Raw genomic sequence first — 20,292 nt, 5'->3', positions numbered from 1 at the left:
CCGCAGTAACAAATCCTCCTTCACCGATCCCAGCAAATCCGAAATCTTAGATGGCGGACGAAAAATCACTTTCACATGAAAATTATTAAGAATCCTTGCTATCTTGAAGGAGATATTTCCGATAAAGGGAAGAAAAGCAAGGGACTTGGCTGGCGCATTCGCCTCTTTATCCATTTCCGGGTTCCTGGCTCTAGTTGAGAGGGCCCTGTTAATTTGCCGGGTCGAGTACCCATTGTCTCTGAACATTGTCCTTAAATGTGCCAGTTCATTAGGCAAATTCTCTGCATCTGACACCGTGTGTGCCCTGTGTACAAGGGTTTTAAGTACAGTCATGGTCTGGGATGGGTGATGGCAACTTGAAGAATGCAAATACAAATCAATGTGAGTGGGCTTACGATAGACAGAATGTTCCACAGTGCCGTCACTCTTCCATTTAACCAAAACATCCAGGAATGGAAGGCAACCATCTTTCTCTAGTTCCATAGTAAATTGAATATTCTCATGGATGGAGTTGAGATGATGAAAAAACACCATTAACTTTTCTTCTCTGTGGGGCCACACTATGAAAGTGTCATCAACATATCTCCCAAAAACAGTTGGTTTACAGACCGCTGATTCAAGTGCTTTCTCCTCAAAACAGTTGATTCGCCAGGAAAATTTCAAATTTTATATCATTTATGGGTTGTTAATTTAGTTCCTGGTATTGTTATTACTGTTACTATATGTTATATTAACTTTGTCTTTCGTAAACTTGCCAGCAGCCAGACAATTTAACCAAAGGTCAAGTGTCTAATTTAGGGCATGTAATGCAACATGTGCGGTTCATCCCCTAGACGAGTTTGAGCCAAGACATTTTGACGAAGGGGAACCGCATGTGCCCATGGGATGTTAGCTCTCACAGTGAAGCATTGCATTCTGCTCGTGGAAATACTGTTCACTGAAAATACCTGTAAATATCCCTGAATAACTATGAAGCAGGGCAGATTTTTAAGTGGGGTGGTCAACACAACTGAAAAAGTTCAGTCAGTTGTTTCATTATCCTAAGAAATGTGCAGAGTGTGGTGAATCGTAGGACCTGTCAAGCTTAACTGACTAACTAACACCATATAAATCTTTGAGAAGTCAAAATACATCTTGCTTTTATGCTGAAACAATAAGTAGGGCAACCTCCCTAAGGGAAAAATCCCCCTCCTTACAATTATGGACCGAGAATTGATATTGTATTTCTGGTTCTCATATAATTTGTACTATTGATAATACACATCATATAATTCTAATCTTAATTTACATAAAACCATAGACATTTATATATTAATCTGATCACTAGGCCTTAATATTGGTGCATGCTGATATGTCTAATGTTCTGATAATTATGTTGCTTCTCAAAAGTAATTAAATATGGTACTAGTGATGGTCCACTGTCAGCTAATTAGACTTGTGAATAATGAAAGTGAATATATTTGTAAATAGCTCTCACCAAGATCTATCTGTTGAGAACTTCATGAGTGTCATAGCCATTTTATTAAAGGAGTTGATTAATTTCAAGGTATGGTAATTAGTGACAGCCTCCCACTGCTACACAAACATGTAAATAATACAAGTAAGTCTATCTGTTGATAGTTCTCACTGAGATCTCTCTATATACATCTCACTGAGTGTCATAGCACTGAGTTTATTAATTTCAATGTATTGTATTTTTCACTAGCTGTAGCTCAGGAACCACAGACTGTACTAGAACTCTGATAGCCAGTAATTTAATCTCAACTTTATCTTTAATTTGTCATTTTTACTTACTCAATATTTTTATTCCTTTATGAAATTTCACAACTAGTGTGAACAACTCAAAATGCCTCTATACCAATTTTACAGTCTGTCTGAGAGCTGCCATCCTATGCTGCTTAGGCAGCTCGCTTGGTTCACAATGGCTAGGTTTTTCCCACCCTCAGACAAAGACAGCCCATTTGCCGGGTTGACCTAAAGCACCGTCTTCCCAAGAACATGTAGCTGCTGGCAAGCTGCTCACCATCCGGTATGCTCTGACTCACCTCTCATAAGTAAGCAACCGCCACATGGGTGGAAGTTGTCATTCTGTTGTCACACTGCTCATGCATAACGACATGTCATCTGATCAGGAATTCACTTCACAATGTCACAACCTCATCTTGGAAAAATTTCTGTGGATGCCTGTGCAGGATACCAACTGCTGTAATGTATGTTGGAGAGAGATTTCTTACAGGGCAATTCAGGAGGCAGTTGCTGAAATGGAGGTGGTGTTGGTGTTTAATGTGAACAAAGAACTTTTGGAGTACACAGTCTGTGTTTAATTCGAACAAAGATTGTTAGAGGGCTAGGTTGATGTGAATGCCGACACGTAGAAAGGTATCTCACTGAGCTGAGTAGGATCTGGTGAAACAGATGCTGTATCATTTGTAGCCTGTTAACGTATGCACTGTAAATGCTATATATGTTTATTAAATTTTAATAATTGTTGTTCCAAGTATAAAATATCAAAAACAGATAAATGCTTGGAAAATGTTTACTTAGTGCAAATAACAACTACTAACTAAGGCTTCATACAATGAAGCCACTATGAGATCAATCAATAATCTCCAGACAATATAGCAATCAAACTATGCCAAGACCAGCAGCCAAGTTTTGCACATGGTTTACAAAATAAATTCCAAATTTCTAATATTTACATGATTACTCTTTTTACTTTATGTAAGTATAATTATTCTCGATGAGATGTTCATTGCATAATAATCATACATCACAATTAAAAGGGTTCACTAAGCATAGGGAGGGTACATCAAAATTTCATTGTGATTTCCTATTTATTTGTAAGTAAACATCACGATTTGAAGACAAACTGCCTAAACATAAGTTACATACACAAACTTCTATTACTTTCTGGGAAGTGCAGAAAAAACAGTCCAGATAAAAACGCAATGTGAAAGAATGAATATTCACAAATGCTTGTGCAAAATCTATGGAGCATCTGCTGTCTGTAGGAGTACAGTTAGTCATGGGGCACAGAGGGTGAGGTCATCAGAAGACGGTTCGGCAGAACTCCACGATTTGCAGCATTTGAGGAGACCATCCACGTCTGTCACACCTGACACATCTGACCTAGCCCGCTCAGACTTCGACTTATTTGGGCCATTAAAGGATGCCACATGTGGAAGACATTTTGAGGATGATTTGGAAGTGATTCACACAGTGAAGTGCTGGCCCTGCCACCAGGACAAGGATTAGTACTGACAGAGCATACATGCCCTTGTTTCATGCTGGAGGAAGGCCATGAAACGGGATGGAGATTACATGGAAAAATAGGGTGTGTTGATAAAACACCATTTTTTCGTGTGTTTAATTCTCATTATGATCATAAAGAATTGTTGAGGAAAAAATGTGGTGCATTACTTTCTGGGCATCCCTCGTAGTTATTAAAACAAAGATTTACAGTTGAACTTTGTTTATATCATATCATACTTATGATATGATATAAACAAAGAACTATTAGCAATGCACTAGTTCCATTTGCCCAGTGCATGATAGAGAGGGCAACAAGTTTAAATCTAATGGTCCAAGCAATTTTTATACTACTAATCCCAGCAAAGGGAAGAGAGGTACCTGCATACGCAATGTAGTTATGTGCTGATTAAATCTTAAAGTTCTCTGGAATGTCTCATGGTGTGATGGCACACGGCACTATTATTGATGACAGTTTTCTTATATGGAAATATTTAACTCAACAACCCTTGGTATTATTCTAGAGAAATTAGCTGTGTGTCAGTACTAGTTTAACCTTTGTCTTTCTTTTATTTTGGCATATGTCGTGGAGGTCAAAGAAAGGAAATAGAAAATCATCTCCATGAAGAACTTAGCAATAGAGATGTTTCAGCCAATCAGTAGTCATCTGTATATTATTTTAAAACTATTTCAGACAGTGTCCACTCTCCATCTGAAAAAGAAGCAACTGCACTGATGTTGACATGTATGCAAACCTTCTTCTCCTTCTTCTTCCTTGTCCTCACACACAACCATTATATATAGTCAGCTTCCCTAATCCAGAGGGTCCATTTGATTCAATAGGATACATGTTGCTCAAACAAGTCCATCTTCCTCTCTTGTCCATTTGCCTATAGCAAAGGAAAGGTTTTTCTTCATGCACAGTCATCTGGTCTGTGTAAGATAGGACCATAAAATCTGTCTAGATTCCACTATTTTATTTGTAAAAGGTGCCATTTTCAAACGAGACTTCATACATACATTATGGACCTTATCCTTCAGGGTGACTCCACATGACTATCACAACATATACATCTCCACAGATGCAGCTTTTGCCTGTGTGTGTTCTTCGCAGCCTATACTGTCTTGACATAGATCATTGATGGTCTAATGACAGTTTTGTATAGTTTACCTTCTGTTTGAATAAATGTTTGTATGCATCATGAGACTCTCGCAGGCATGTACCATTTATTCCAAGATGTGGTCATCTGATACGTAATACCTGCATCTCTAGCTCTGTCATCTGATGACTGACCCCAGACATCTGCTAATCTCTGGTAATTTTGTTCTGTCTAGTAGGACATTGTTGTCCAGTAGGCTGGGTCTAGTGGTGTCAAAGTTGCACAGCATGAATTATGTTTTAGTTCAACTGACATTGATACTGGCACTCTCTAACAACACTCTCCACTGCTCTAAGGTCTCTTGAATTTCTTATTTGTCTTCTTGTACCAACATCATATCAGCATTCAAAAGAATCCTAGGGAGTGAGCTTTTGTATACTCTAAGGAAACAAAAAATATTATGCACCACAAAGGAATTATCCAAATGTGATGCAAATCAGTAGATATGATGTACATCTTGTAAAGAAGCTAGCCTCCTCAGAACTTTTACATGTTAACCAAAATGTTCGATCCCATACAGATTTTGGCTAGACTTGGGTTAATTTTCTTACTTCAATTATATATGTGTCACCCGTAGATATTTATGAAAATATCCGATTCACAAAAAAACTATTTTTATGACAACATATTTTTAATATTCGCATCAATCTATTTTGCAATAGTGATCTCGTGCCCCAAGAAGTAGTAATCAAAACTGTCAACTTACATGACCAAAAACCAAATTCACAGTAAATATAATACTGTTATGCTTCAGTTTTCACATAAATAAAATTTCTATCTTCATTTATAATTTTCTGTCAATAATGAAATCAATTTTATAAAATAACAGGGAAGTACTATTTTTACTAGTGTCAAAATTTGCAACTTCTGTTATTGACCATTTAAGCTGTAAATCTTTGTTTTAATAACTACGAGGGATGCCCAGAAAGTAATGCACCACATTTTTTCTTCAACAATTCTTTATGATCATAATGAGAATTAAACACACGAAAAAATGGTGTTTTATCAACACACCCTATTTTTCCATGTAATCTCCATCCCGTTTCATGGCCTTCCTCCAGCATGAAACAAGGGCATGTATGCTCTGTCTGATTTGGAAGTGATTCACACAGTGAAGTGCTGGCCCTGCCACCAGGACAAGGATTAGTACTGACAGAGCATACATGCCCTTGTTTCATGCTGGAGGAAGGCCATGAAACGGGATGGAGATTACATGGAAAAATAGGGTGTGTTGATAAAACACCATTTTTTCGTGTGTTTAATTCTCATTATGATCATAAAGAATTGTTGAAGAAAAAATGTGGTGCATTACTTTCTGGGCATCCCTCGTAGTTATTAAAACAAAGATTTAGAGTTGAACTCTGTTATTGACCATTTAAGCTGTAAATCTTTGTTTTAATAACTACGAGGGATGCCCAGAAAGTAATGCACCACATTTTTTCTTCAACAATTCTTTATGATCATAATGAGAATTAAACACACGAAAAAATGGTGTTTTATCAACACACCCTATTTTTCCATGTAATCTCCATCCCGTTTCATGGCCTTCCTCCAGCATGAAACAAGGGCATGTATGCTCTGTCAGTACTAATCCTTGTCCTGGTGGCAGGGCCAGCACTTCACTGTGTGAATCACTTCCAAATCATCCTCAAAATGTCTTCCACATGTGGCATCCTTTAATGGCCCAAATAAGTCGAAGTCTGAGCGGGCTAGGTCAGATGTGTCAGGTGTGACAGACGTGGATGGTCTCCTCAAATGCTGCAAATCGTGGAGTTCTGCCGAACCGTCTTCTGATGACCTCACCCTCTGTGCCCCATGACTAACTGTACTCCTACAGACAGCAGATGCTCCATAGATTTTGCACAAGCATTTGTGAATATTCTTCACAGTTGCTTTCTCTGTTGTGAGAAACTCAATGAAGGCATGTTGCTTCTAACTTACATCACCTACATGCACCATTTTGAAACTGTCTTGCAGCTACGCTATCTATCAGAAGTGACAGAAACTTGGCGCGCTCACTCAGGAGGCTTCAAATAATACATACCTAACGTTTCACATTCGCAGAATTGTTTTCGGCTGAGGAAAAAAATGTGGTGCATTACTTTCTGGGTAACCCTCGTACTTTCAGAAAAAAATCTGAAGAACGATTCACACACACACACATTCTTTGTATGGTTCGAGCAAGTTGCACAACATATATCTGGAAAGTGTCAAATATGTTATGGTAAATTGTGTTTCAAGAACATGTGATTAAAAGAAGAAAGTAGTTAAAAGCAACATAACGTTCCAGCAGCTTGTCATTTAAGCAACCCTGAACAAAATCTTTACAATAGGTTACAGAGGAACAAAGGAACTAGCCCTGACACTGAGACCAACTTTGCGAGATAAGTACTGTTTATCAGTACTGTTTATTTGCTCTTGCTATATATTTTAACATTCTTTAAACTAGGAGATAGTAATCACAACATAATAATTGTGATTCATAATATATGGACTGTAGGTAAGGGAGTGCATTAAAATGTACAGGCAAACGAATGATTACAATTTCAGAAAAAACTGGATGATTTATTCCAGAGGAAAAGCTTCACAAATTGAGTAAGTCAGTAACATGTTGCTCCACCTCTGGCGCTTATACATGCAATTATTTGGTTTGGGCTTCACTGATTGAGTTGTTGAAGGTCCTCCTGAGGAATATCATGCCAAATTATGTCCAGTTGCCATGATAGAGTGTCAAAATCCTGAGATGGTTTGAGGGCCCTGCCCATAATCCTCCTAATGTTTTCAACTGGGGAGAGATCCGGCAACATTGCTGGCCAATATGGGGTTTTTCAAGCACAAAGATAAGCAGTAGAAACTCTTACAATGTGCAGGTGGGTATTCTCTTGTTGAAATGTAAGCCCAGGATGGCTTGCCATGAAGGGCAACAATACAGGTCATAGGATACTGTCAGCATACCACTGTGTTGTAAAGATGCTGCAGAGACAAATAAAGTGGTCTACATCTACATCTACATCCATACTCTGCCAGCCACCTGACGGTGTGTGGCAGAAAAGCTGCTATGAAAAGAAATGCACTTCTGATCATCACTTCTGGTTGTTGGGCCATATGGTGAGCAACAGTTGGGTTGGTATCACATTGACTGCAGTAGAATTGTCTTCAGTGATGAGTCCCACTTTTAACTGATCTTTGGTGACCAGCTGAGACTTGACTGTAGACGTCCCAGATGATGGTAGGATACCAACCTGACTGTCTCCTGCCATACTGCCCAACAACCAGGAGTGATGGTCTGGGGTGCTGTTTCTTTTCATAGCAGGATCCCTTTTATTGTCATCTGCAGCAACCTTAGGCCACAGCAGTATGCCGAGAAAAGTCTACAACCTGTAATGTTGTCCTTCATGGCAAGCCACCCTCAGCTTGCATTTCAACAAGGAAATGCCCACTTGCACATGGCGAGAGTTTCTATTGCTTGTCTTTGTGCTTGCTAAGCCCTACCTTGCTCATGTGGGGTTGCTGGTTCCCGATCAAGCACCTCCCCAAGTGGCGGATAGCGGAAAGTTCTCCAGATATGGAGGGTACCAGGGAAATAAAATACCTGGGGAAGACGAAAACCAGCAGGTATGAGGGCCAATGGCTTGGGAGAAAGGCAGAGGAGCCCCCAACCATCAACTGCTGCCTTGCAGTCAGTAGAGGGATCTACAGAGGTTAAGGATACTCCCCTGAAAACGGAGATGGCTACCCAGCAAGCTGTAAGGGGCAACCCCTCAAATGGTTGGGCAAAAGATTAACAATTTTCCCTGTAAAAATCATTTGTTGCAAATGCTAACAAAGGAATAACCTGGACAGATATTTTGATGATGACCCCAGCAAACAAAAAAAGTATAAGAGATATGTACACAGGAACACTGAATGTGCGGAGTCTATACCAAGCTGGAGCCCTACGCCAGCAGCTAATGCAAGTCAGCAACTACAGTATAAAACTATTGGCTCTCCAGGAAATTAGGTGGAAGGGATGTGACATAATGGTCTCGAGAAATTTCACTATTTTCTATAGTGGCGGGAGGACAAATACCTTTGGAAAAGGTTTTGTGGTCACTAAAGAACTGAAATATGCTGTGAAATGCTTTGAACCAATCAACGAATGGATGTCCATGTTAAGATTAAGGGGAAAATTTTTCAACATAATAATTATAAATGAACATGCATTGACAGAGGAGGCAGATCAACTACAGAAGGATGAGTTTTATAGCAAGGTAGAGCAGTTGTATGATCAGGCTCCCAAACATAATGTTAAGATCTTAATACAAGACTTGAACACAAAAGCAGAAAAAGAAGAGGCCAACTATAGGAAGAAATGAAATATCAAATGACAATGGAATTATGATTGTAGATTTTGCTACAAGTAAAAACATGAGTGTCAGCAGTACATGTTTTCCACACAAAGAAACACGAATGTCACCTGATGGACAAACTAGAAATCAGATGACCATATATTTAATGATCAGAGGCATGGATCGGCCATAACGGATGTTAGCAGCCAATGTTGTGCTGACTGCAGTTCAGACCATCATATAGTGAGAATTAAGCACAGGAAAGGATATCATTATTGAGTAAACAAAAACGTCACAAACAAAAGAGTTTTGACATTAATAAACTGAAGTTAGAAGAAGTATGGAGAGCATATCAAACAAAAATAGAAGAGGGGATTAAGAACGACACCAATACATCACATGAAGATATAGAAATAATGTGGAAATGATGTAAGGCTGCAATCCTTGAGGCAGCTGGAGAGGTTCTGGGACATATACGGGCTCAAAGGAAGGCAGATTGGTTTGATGGAGACTGTACAAGAAGAATTGAGGACCACAACATAGCACAAGTGAAATTATTTCTGAGAAGAACTAGAGCAAATTTGAATGAATATAATGAGAAGTCCTGTGTAGCTAAGAGGGTTTGCAGACAGAAGGAAAGAGCACTAGAAAGGAAAAAAAATGGAAGAAATTGAACAGCTAGGAAAGAAAAGCAAGTACATGAAATGTACCAAAAGATTAAAGAAGGAAAGGCCAGGTTTTAAGACAGAACAAATGTATGTACAAATAAAGAAGGGAGAGTAATAAAATACTTGACAGAGAGGTGGAATACTTCCAAGAGTTATTGAACCCAGAAGTAGAAGGATTAGAACAAGAACTGGTGGAAATAACTTATTATGGACCAGAGGTCTTAATGCCAGGACCCACACTGGAGGAAGTGATGCAAGGCATTAAGACCTTAAAAAACAACAAGATATCTGGAGAAGATCAGATCCAGGCGAAAATTCTCAAATATGGTGGGGAAAGCAATACACAAAGTAATACCAAGTATCTGGCAGAAGGAACGTGTGCCAATGGAGTGGAAGACGGTTATTATGTGACCCATACATAAAAAAGGAGATAAATTAAATTGCCAGAACTATTGAGGAATCTCCCTGCTAAACACTACGTATACAGTGCTCTCCAAAAGTGCTTACTCCCTATGTGGAAGAAAGAAATGGAGGCTATCAGAGTGGCTTTAGAGGAAATAGGTCAATAACTGACCAAATATTCACATTACGCACACCACTTCAAAAATGTTATGAACAGCAAATAAACATACATCAGCTTTATATCGATTTTAAACAAGCCTATGATAGCATCTCAAGAGTGGCATTGCGGAATGTAATGGAAGAGGCTGGAATACGTAAGAAACTTGTTACAAATACTATAACAACCCTCAGTGAAACCAACGGTAAAGTAAAAATACAGGATGAAATCTCCATAGAAGTGGAAGTGAAGAAGGGACTGAGACAGGGAGACAATATCTCCTCACTATTATCCAACCTCTGCCTGGAAAAAGTCATAAGTCAAATAGAGTTGAATAGAGGAGGAACCATTTTTATCATTCATTGCAGTACATAGCCTATGCAGATGATGTGGCATTATGCGCACGTAACACTCCTGTGCTGGCTGATGCCTATCAACAACTGGAGAGAGGTACAAGGGAACTTGGCCTGGTAGGCAATGTTGAAAAGGCCTGAGGCCAGAGCCCTGGGCGAATTCGTATGTTGTTGCAGTGGCCAAGCTGTATCTCTTAGCTGACTGTGCAGCCCCTGCCACACCTCACCATGCCGCTGTACAAGCACTTTGTAAGGAAGACAGACCACTGTGCCAGCAGCAGTCAAAAGCATTGATATGACACAAAGCCGTTAGTCAATAGATGGAGGTTACAGTGGATCGAGATGGATGGTCAACAGCAGGAGACAAAAAAGTGGAGGAGTGGCGCATCCACACTATTTAAGCCCGAGTGGGAAATTAATTCCTTTTGTACGGCCGTCAAAAATGATGCCAAATGCTTAGTATGTAATTGGAACTTCATGTATTTAAAAAAGTACTCGACTGAACGACACTTTAATACCTGTCGCAAAGATCAGTTCAAAAATTCGTCACAAGAGGAATGCCAGTCAAAGCTTTTATCTGGGTTTCAATGGATGAAACAATTAACTGTTAAAATGATAAAAGTGTTTTAAAAACAGGATTGTACAAAATTAATTGTAAGGGTTCTTTTTTTCCTTTTTTGCCATGTAGTAGCAGAAAACAGGTGGGCAAAGTTTGCGCGCAAGTTACAAATGCTCGCTGAGAATTGTGAAAGCAGGGAAATCATTTGTGGCTGGGAATCTCATCAAGGATTACCTAGTACACTCAGTGGCTTGTATTTGTCCAGCAGAGCTCATGGAAAAATTTGAAAAAAATAGCTCTTTTTGCCTTAAACTGTTGCTCGCCTAGTCAAAGATATGGCCTCAGATATGGAGCAGCAATTAATAGAGAGGACGGCAAACTTCGTTTCATTTTCTATAGCTCTTGACGAGTCCATGGACATTGTGGACATATCTCAGCTCGTCATATTCATTTGGGGTGTCGACAACAATCTGTGTCACCAAAGAATTTCTTGAATATATACCATTAAAAGACACAATCATGGGTTTGGATAATTTTTTAGCTGTGGAAAATGTGCTCAAGTCAATGGGTTTAAAATAGGAACACCTGACCTGCGTAACAAAAGATGGAGCCCCTGCACTACGAGGGATACGCACTGGATTCCCGGGTTACATCAGGTCAAAAATGACTGCAGTCAGCTGTTTCTTATGTGTGGCAGTCCATTGTCTGATATTCCAGGAGACATCCTGTGCAAAGATTGTCAACATAATGAATGTTATGGTCACAGTGGTTCGAACGGTTAATTGTCTTCACTCGCATGGACTCACACATCGCCTGCTTAAAGAATTTCAGCTGATATCGAAGCAGAATATCCAGACATCCTCTACCAAGCTGAAGTAAGATGGCTGAGCAGAGGGAAGGTGCTACATCGGTTTTTCTCCTTGAGGGACAAAATCAATATCTTTTTTGGAAACGAAAGGACGTCCAGAAGAATTACTTTCTGATCCTAAGTGGGTGATTATTTTTTTTTTTTTTTTTTTTTTTTTTTTTGTGGTGTAACTAGTCATTTAAATACTTTGACATTTCACTCCAAGGCAAAAATCACTCTGTTGTTGATTTAGTGCAGACGATTCAAGCATTTAAAAAAAAAACAAAAAACTTATTTTGTGGAAGAAACAGTTGTGCGAGGAGAATTGTGGACACTTCACTGCATTAGACAGCATTAATGAAGATGTGGATTTTTCAGATTATGTTCAAATCATTTGCGAATTACAAGAAGAGTCTGAAAACAGATTTTTGGAAATAAGTGAGCTTCAACCAGCCTTAGATACATTTGTTTGCCCATTTTCCCTTTGGGCAGAGGACATCTCACAAGTGTTTCAACTATAGCTGATTCACATGCAGTGCGATATTCATCTGAAGGACCGCTTTCGTATGTGTAAAAATTTGGATGACTTTTACAGCTGTTTTCCATGAGAGAAGTCATCTCTTTTGCACAAGCATGTGGCCAAAGTTCTCTCAATGTTTGGTTCCACGGTATATTTGTGAGCGTTTTTTTTCCTTTTAAAGCTTGCTAAAACTAAGAACCATTCAATAGTTAGTAAAAAAAAGTTTAATAATTCTTTGAGGTTAGCAGTCTCCCGGAATATTGTACCAAACCTAGACAAAATCACTTCCTCCAAAAAGAAAAACACGCAAAATATAAGGGTCTTCTTTAAAAATGTTGACTATAAGGATCAAAGGTCTTTATAACCTTAATTCTATTTTTTTAAATAAGTTTTCAAACTTGATCAATTAAAATTATTGCATACAAAACAGCAAACTAAGGATCCGATGCCTAAATTCTGAAAATGGATACAAAAAGGTGTAGCATGAGGTACAACAAAACATATTTACTTGTAACTACTAACAGGAAGAATGAGACTCTATTTCCCTTATGTAAAATTATTTCTAAAATAGAATATTTATGACACTAGTTCATTTAAGAAACTGATATATCTTTCAGAAGACACCTACTGTACGTATGATAAGTGTGCATGTGCAATACTAATAGAATCAACCTGTGGGTCAGAAAACTGCTAATTTGTTTTACGATTCTAGTTTTGGATATTGTTTTCTATAGCTCTGCGTAGTAATTCGGCCACATGAACACTAATTGTTACCTAAACAGTAAATGGTTTGCTTGTTTTACTGCTCATTGACCACTTTTACAGAGCTGCGCTTCCTGTGTTATTTTGTTTATGTTGGATCTGACTGTGGGACAGCCCAGCACAGTGCTTGATGTGTGGCCTCACTCATTCCACAGCTATCTCTCTCACTCCTATGCCAACACTAGTGACACAGGGTCGTGTATGCGGCGCTGAACACCACTGCCTGCACCCGTGTAGCACGGCCATGCCTGCCGGGTGCAATTCTTGAATTGGCTCGATGTAAAATAAGTTTCACTTCTCTAACAGTTTTCATAATCAGACATATCGCCTTTCTTTTTATAAAAAGATCAATATACTCCTTCTTCAAGCACCTGGAACTACTCCAAATTACAAAATGTTATTGAAAAGTTCTATAAGCCATGTGATACAAGCAATCATGAAGAGGTTCAACCACCAGATATTTAGTCTGGAACAGCTGCTTTACAGTTTTGTTTTATTTGATTTAGTTTTGTTTGTCTCCTCTGTAGTAGCATCATTTAAAGGTCATTGGATCTTAAGTTGTTCATTAACCTACATAACTGGGAAATCTTTGTTGAGCAACTGTTTCTGATATTCACTCTATAGCCAATATATATATATTTATCCAATATTATCAGCACATCCTTCTCACTCGATTTAGTTGTTCTAAAATCTTTGCTATTCTTTTTACTAAATTATGTATTTTATATATTTTATTATCATTTGCTTCTTCTAGACATTTGTACAAACCTCGTTCTGCTTTTCCTTTCTGAACTGCAGTCGAGGAGTGTTTTTTCAAAACTCGATACACACAGAAAATTTCAAAATTGAATTACGTGTGATAACGGCATAATGCTGACCACTTACATCAACCCCTGAACCAGGTTTTATCAAAAGTTGACTACTGCCGATTATGTGAACACTCCAAATCACAAGGTTTTAGCAAAACATGATACAGGCATTCTTACAGTTATAGCAAAAATCGACAAATTTCCGGAGCAGGCAGTCAACAATAACAGAGTATACTTTTTGCTTTAAGTGATGTTATTCATTGTTGTAAAAATATTTACTGGTGGGAATATTGCTGCAATGAGACTTCATTGTCATCGGAACGCCTGCAGCTTACTTTTAGACAAGCATTCACTAGACGCTCACATGTACGTCTACAAAGAAGTATTGAAAGCAAAAACAGAATCGATTATGATACTTGTGATTCTGAAAATGGTATACAGGTCAAAGGCTGTTCCAGTGGGAGAAAATCCTGATTCAAGAAAAGCTTACATTGAACTGAAATGCGAAGCAAAAATTGTAAAAAGTAATCTATTTAATGCAATCATGGACTTGAGGCTTTGCCTTCAAAAACTAACAGAGGTGAAAGACTGCAAAACTGCTGAAATCTGATATGGAGATATTACCCACTTTCATCGTCACATGACACCATTAAATAAAATGGATCGACATAAACATGTTAAAATTTCTTAATATTTCTTCAGCACAGCGTAGAGTAGTGGATGATGATGTTTGGTTTGTGGGATGCTCAACATAGAGTAGTGAACACTCAGAATGGAACAATGAAGAAAACAAAGACAGTGCAGTATACCATTGCAAAAAGGATAGTGAATTAGTGCCTGTTTGTGCTGCCTCTTTCCAAGGAGTATCTGGCATGTCAAAGGGCAGGTTATCCTATCTAACATGCAGGTTCCCCAAAAGGGGAAGGTCGCCATAAGAAAGCAGCAGAACAGGAAAGGATCATATTGGGATAATTATTGCCAATAAGAATGATATAAAAAGATATAAATGCAGAGAGAGCCACCATGAAAGGGGGAGGTCTACAAGAGGTTATTTGCTTTCAGATCTCACAGTCAATAAAATATTCAAGTGATTCTGTGAAGAAAGAAAAAAATTTTGGACTGAAACAAAGTTCCTTATCAAAATACAAGCACATATTTTATAAATGTATCAATCTACCATTCAGGACAACTCATACTGACATCTGCTCCACTTGTAAGGCTGGTTTAATGGAAATAAAACCTGAAATGTGTCTGCAAAAGAAGAATGAACCATGAACTGGACACAGATTACATAAAATTTGTGCAAAGTGGTTTTATGATATAATGAAAGAAGATAATCCTACTGTAACTAAGATTTGATTTGATATGCAACAAAACCAGCCTATTCCAAAACTACTGGTCAGTGAGGTTTTCTACACTAGACAAGTATAATTATACAATCTGTGCATCATGATCCATACTAAGGAGCAAAAAAAGGGAAAGCATCATTTTCTAAACCTGGCTGGAGGCAGAATCAAGAGAATGCACTAATGTTGCTTCGGTTTTGCTGGACTTTCTTTCTGACTTTATATAAAAAAAACAACCAGATGATGGCACCAATACTTAAATCTATTCTCAGATTCTTGCAGCAGCCAAAATGAAAGCAGTTGTATGATGGCAATGCTTACAGCGTTCTTGGAAAACAGTGCAAAATTCAATAATATTCATCACTTCTTTTCTGTTTGTGGGCATACCTATGTGCCTCCAGTTTGAATGTTTGGTGGAATTGGGATGACTTATACCAAAAAAGAAAGCACCTTGTCTCCTAAAGAATATTATGATACTTTAGTTGAGCATGGTACTCTCGAAGTTCTAAACACAGACTGGACTGTCAAAAATCTAAAAAATAGTGCACAGGAAGTACTAAAATCTAAGCTGTTGTTCAAAATGAACAGCCAACATGAAATATCATACACAAAAGCAAAGAAAATTGTTAATGTGTCTGTAAGTGATACATACTCCGGAAATCCAGTAAAAGTTGACACCCGAGATGGAAGAAACCATGCCATCCAATTGTACTAACATCCACCCTTTTACCAAAACAAAATATCATAAGCAAAGAAAAGAAGAAAGATGTTTCTGCCTTGCTAAAGTATTTTGAAATTCAGAGGATGCAAAGGAGTTTTACAAAGACATCCTAGACGTATAACGTAGTCCTTTTCTTTCGGGTTTTATTAGGCAAAAATAGATTTTGGCTAGTGCCTAGCCATTATCAATGCATTATTTCATGGTATCAATGCATTTTGTACTACGTCAGTCCCCTGTTGTTTGGGCTTCTGCACAGTTCGTTCAAGACTACTCAGGGCCAGGGAGTCTTGAATGAACTGTAACAGAAGTCCAAACAACAGGGGACTGATGTACTAGGACATGCATTGATACCATAAAATAGTGCATTTATAATGGCTAGGCATGAGCTGAAATCTAGATTTACCTAATAAAAACTAAAAGAAAAGGATGACTGATTGCCGTGCTCTATTATTTGAAAGTCTTATCACAGTCATTGAGTGCACCCACATTTCTAATGGAAGGTAACTTGATAACATATAAATATAAGAGGGAAAACTTGAGAATAACAATGTGATTGTAATGTACTTTTGTGTTATTCATTTCATACTTCATGTAGTATTGATAAGCTAAACAATTATGTTAAAATAGTTATCACTGCTGTTATTTTATTACGCCACTGCATCTCTATTAGTATTGTTTATGCTCTACATAGAGTCAAAAACTATCAATTAAAAATACTATATATAATAATATATGCAAAAATGTGTGTTTTAATGACAGTGGAGGCATATAATAAACATTATAGCAGATAAAAATATTTGTGGTGGAAAAAAAATAAATAGAATTAAAGAAGTCAACTTAACAGATGCCAGTAATAATAACAAGCATTTATCGACTTTTGAAACAAACTGGAAGAATCACACCTTGATATAATGTTATAAAGATTAGATTTTAATTTATTTCATTACAATGCTCTCTTAATGTCAGTGAGATCTAGTGCTTGCGTAAAAATAAAATGCTCAAACATTTCTATGTACATGAAAACACAAAAACTCATTTTATGAAAAACTGTATCTATTGTATTTATTGAGTTTTTTAAGGGGAAAAAAAGCAGCTCCTCAATTGTTTTCCTTGAGATCTTCATGGAATGTTTCTATTTTTCACAATCTTCACGTGAGCTTCTTTCCAGCAAAAAATTAAATGGGCATTTCTTTTGTGATATCTTATCATATCATATATTTGTTCCACCACTGGGGCCTTTGGTATTCTTTTAGGCTCCCTTGCAGACTACCAATACTGTTTTTGTAGTTATACATGGAAGTATTTGAACTGAGACCAAGTGTGGTTGGAAGTGTACCCTTGTGGGCTATTGTCTTTGAAAATCCAGTATTTTGTTCCTTACTAGGTATACTGCATTTTCTAGTTTTGTGTGTATATCATTTGGTGTTTTCTTATACCTGGTTGTTTTAATTTTAATTCTGCAAATTAAAATCTACATTGCAATAAGGGAGGTTGGTACCCTAGGGATCACTTTGCAGTGTTTGGTTTTCTTTATACACACTATTTGTATTCTAGAATTTGCACAGATATAGGTAATCTATTTTTTTTTTTTTTTTTTTTTTAATGAATGAAATAAAGTCGATTTCCTTCAGCAGAAAAAGGGAGGCTATCAAGATACACGAGGCTGTAAACAAGTGAAGTAGAACATTACTAAAGCACTCATAATCATCACTTCTCGAACTAACCTTATTCAAAAAATAAAGTGCACAGTTCCTCCTTGTATTTGTATGTTGCCACTCGAGGTATTCATCAACTCTTGCTTGCTTTTTACTGTCTGCTGGGTACCAATGGTCAGGAACATTTTTCTCTTGGCACAAGTATCGTAAAATACCTACACTGAAGCAAAAATTAATTCAAAATCAAAATGAACTTATACTAGCAGCACAGTGTATGGGACTAATACTAAGAATCTGCTGTTTGTTACCTTTCAGTCAATGTGAACTCTCCATCCTTGATCACAGGAACCTTCTTCATTGGATTAAGTTTAGTGAATTCTTCACTAAACTGCTCACCTGTAAAGATATTTTAACAATAAAATTATAATTAATCATTTTTGGAAAAACAAAATTATGAATTTATCAGAAGAGATTCAATCAATGATGTGGTTTTTGTTTGAAATAAGGTGGGTGTTATAAACACCTGATTTCAAAATGTTAACAAATATCTGCTGACACAACAGATAAATTATAAACAAAAAAGTTGGGATAAAAGCTTTGACTGTTAAACAGTTATAAACATATAAAAAAGAGTATACTTCAGATAAATGAATGGATTATTTGTCTTATAAAAGGAGTGAACAAAACAGAAGCCCCCCACATTAGCCACAGCTCCTAAAATTGTCATGGCTAACTGATGCAACAGTGAAAGGAAATGGAAATGATCATTTGGCACCATTGGCCGGGAGGCCCCTTGCGGGGCAGGTCCGGCCGCCTTGCTGCAGGTCTTATTACATTCGACACCACAGTGGGTGACCTGCGTGCTGGATGGGGATGAAATGATAATGAAGACAACACAACACCCAGTCCCTGAGTGGAGAAAATCTCCGACACAGCAGGGAATCAAACCCGGGCCCATAGGCAAGGCAATCCGTCATGCTGACCGCTCAGCTATTGGGGCAGACAACAGTTAAGAGGAAAGCCAGTAAGTAAACAACTATTACAAAGTCATGATTAATTATTGAACATATAATAGTAGCTGTTGTAAAAATCATGCAAAAATAGTAGTCTGAAATTAAAAACATAAAATATATGAAATGTATGGAAAACAAAAAAGAAAAACATATGAAGTGCCGGGGGAAATGGGGAGGAGGTAGGGGGATGGAGGGAAAGGGGGGGAGGGGATAGACTGCATATGGAAAGAATTTAAAAGTTTGGAAAGGGTCCGTGATAAGACTAAAGAGAAAGAACAAAGTATGAAAAATGGTTTGGAAAGATAGAATAACATAAGCAAAATATAGCAAATTATTGATATATTGTAAGGGATACAACTATCGACAGTAGTACGATTTATTAAATCCCTTGCCAGTTTTGTGGAACTTTTGGAGCTAAGCTCACCTTTCCCAAGAGAGGCCTTGTCTCACTATTATATTCAACAATGTCCAAGTGCTACCAGTCACGTACCAGTATGTGAGTGCAGGAGATTCGTCATTCAGGTTTTGCACAGAACACTTGCTTGCACATGAGACACATCACCAATCTGAATAGTTGCTAAAGCAACGAATTATGAGTTGGGAAATATTATGTCAACTGGTACATTAATAATGAGCAATGATACAATTTACATGTGGAAGTTGCACTTAATTATACAAAAAAAGTTTTGCGTCACCACAGTTCCGAGAGTTTTGGAACCTGTACAAAAAACTGGAATAGAGATCATCATAAACATCATTTCCGCTCTTGTTATTGCTCATGAAAACCACACATTGCACGTTGTACCACCATACACTTCAGAGGTGGTGATCCAGATTGCTGTACACACTGGTACCTCTAATACCCAGTAGCACGTCCTCTTACATTGATGCACGCCTGAATTCACCATGGCATGCTATCTACAAGTTCATCAAGGCACTGTTGGTCCAGTTGTCCCACTCCTCAACAGTGATTCAGCGTAGATCCCTCAGAGTGGTTGGTGGGTCACATCACCCATAAACAAACCTTTTCAATGTATCCCAGGCATGTTCGATAGGGTTCATGTCTGGAGAACATGCTGGCCACTCTAGTCAAGCGATGTCGTTATCCTGAAGGAATTCATTCACAAGATGTGCACAATGAGGATGTGAATTGTCGTCCATGAAGACGAATGCCTTGCCAATATGCAGTCAATATATTTGCACTATCGATCACAGGATGGCATTCACGTATCGTACAGCCCTTATGGCGCCTTCCATGACCACCAGCGACATACTTCAGACCCACATAATGCCACCCCAAAATAGTAGGGAACCTCCACCTTGCTGCACTTGCTGGACAAAGTGTCTAAGGCATTCAGCCTGACAGGGTTGCCTCCAAACACATCTCCGATGATTGTCTGGTTGAAGGCATATGCGACACTCATCAGTGCAGAGAACGTGATGCTAATCCTGAGCAGTCCATTCAGCATGTTGTTGGGCCCATCTGTACCGAGCTGCAAGGTGTCATGGTTGCAAAGATGGAACTCGCCATGGATGTCAGGAGTGAAGTTGTGCATCATACAGCCTATTGCACACTGTTTGAGTAGTAACAAGACGTCCTGTGGCTGCATGAAAAGCGTTATTCAAAATGGTGGCATTGCTGTCAGGGTTCCTCTGAGCCATAATCCATAGGTAGCTGTCATCCACTGCAATAGTCACCCTTGGGCGGCCTGAGTGAGGCATGTCATCGACAGTTCCTATGTC

At 38.2% G+C, this 20,292-nt stretch overlaps 1 protein-coding gene across 15 annotated transcripts in view; it reads right to left on the bottom strand.

Annotated features, from left to right (window-relative positions):
• Positions 1-20,292, bottom strand: part of LOC126250272 (glutathione S-transferase theta-1-like) — a 320,818-nt gene that overhangs the window by 227,810 nt on the left and 72,716 nt on the right. Inside the window, exons 5-6 of one of the 15 annotated variants that reach the window (XM_049951557.1) lie at positions 17,845-17,932; positions 17,606-17,756 (exon numbers count right to left, since the gene is read on the bottom strand). The exons of 13 other annotated variants lie outside the window; for them this stretch is intronic. In XM_049951557.1, coding sequence (XP_049807514.1) covers positions 17,606-17,756; positions 17,845-17,932 — 239 coding nt within the window. Of the gene's footprint in view, positions 1-17,605; positions 17,757-17,844; positions 17,933-20,292 lie in introns of those variants that run through there. One more of the 15 variants, XR_007545676.1, reaches the window with a different exon arrangement.

This window comes from Schistocerca nitens, chromosome 1 (assembly GCF_023898315.1).
Source record: "Schistocerca nitens isolate TAMUIC-IGC-003100 chromosome 1, iqSchNite1.1, whole genome shotgun sequence".
Classification (NCBI taxonomy): Eukaryota; Metazoa; Arthropoda; class Insecta; order Orthoptera; family Acrididae; genus Schistocerca; species Schistocerca nitens.
The sequence above is the reverse complement of the archived record's forward strand: the minus strand, read 5'-3'. Positions and strand labels throughout refer to the sequence as shown.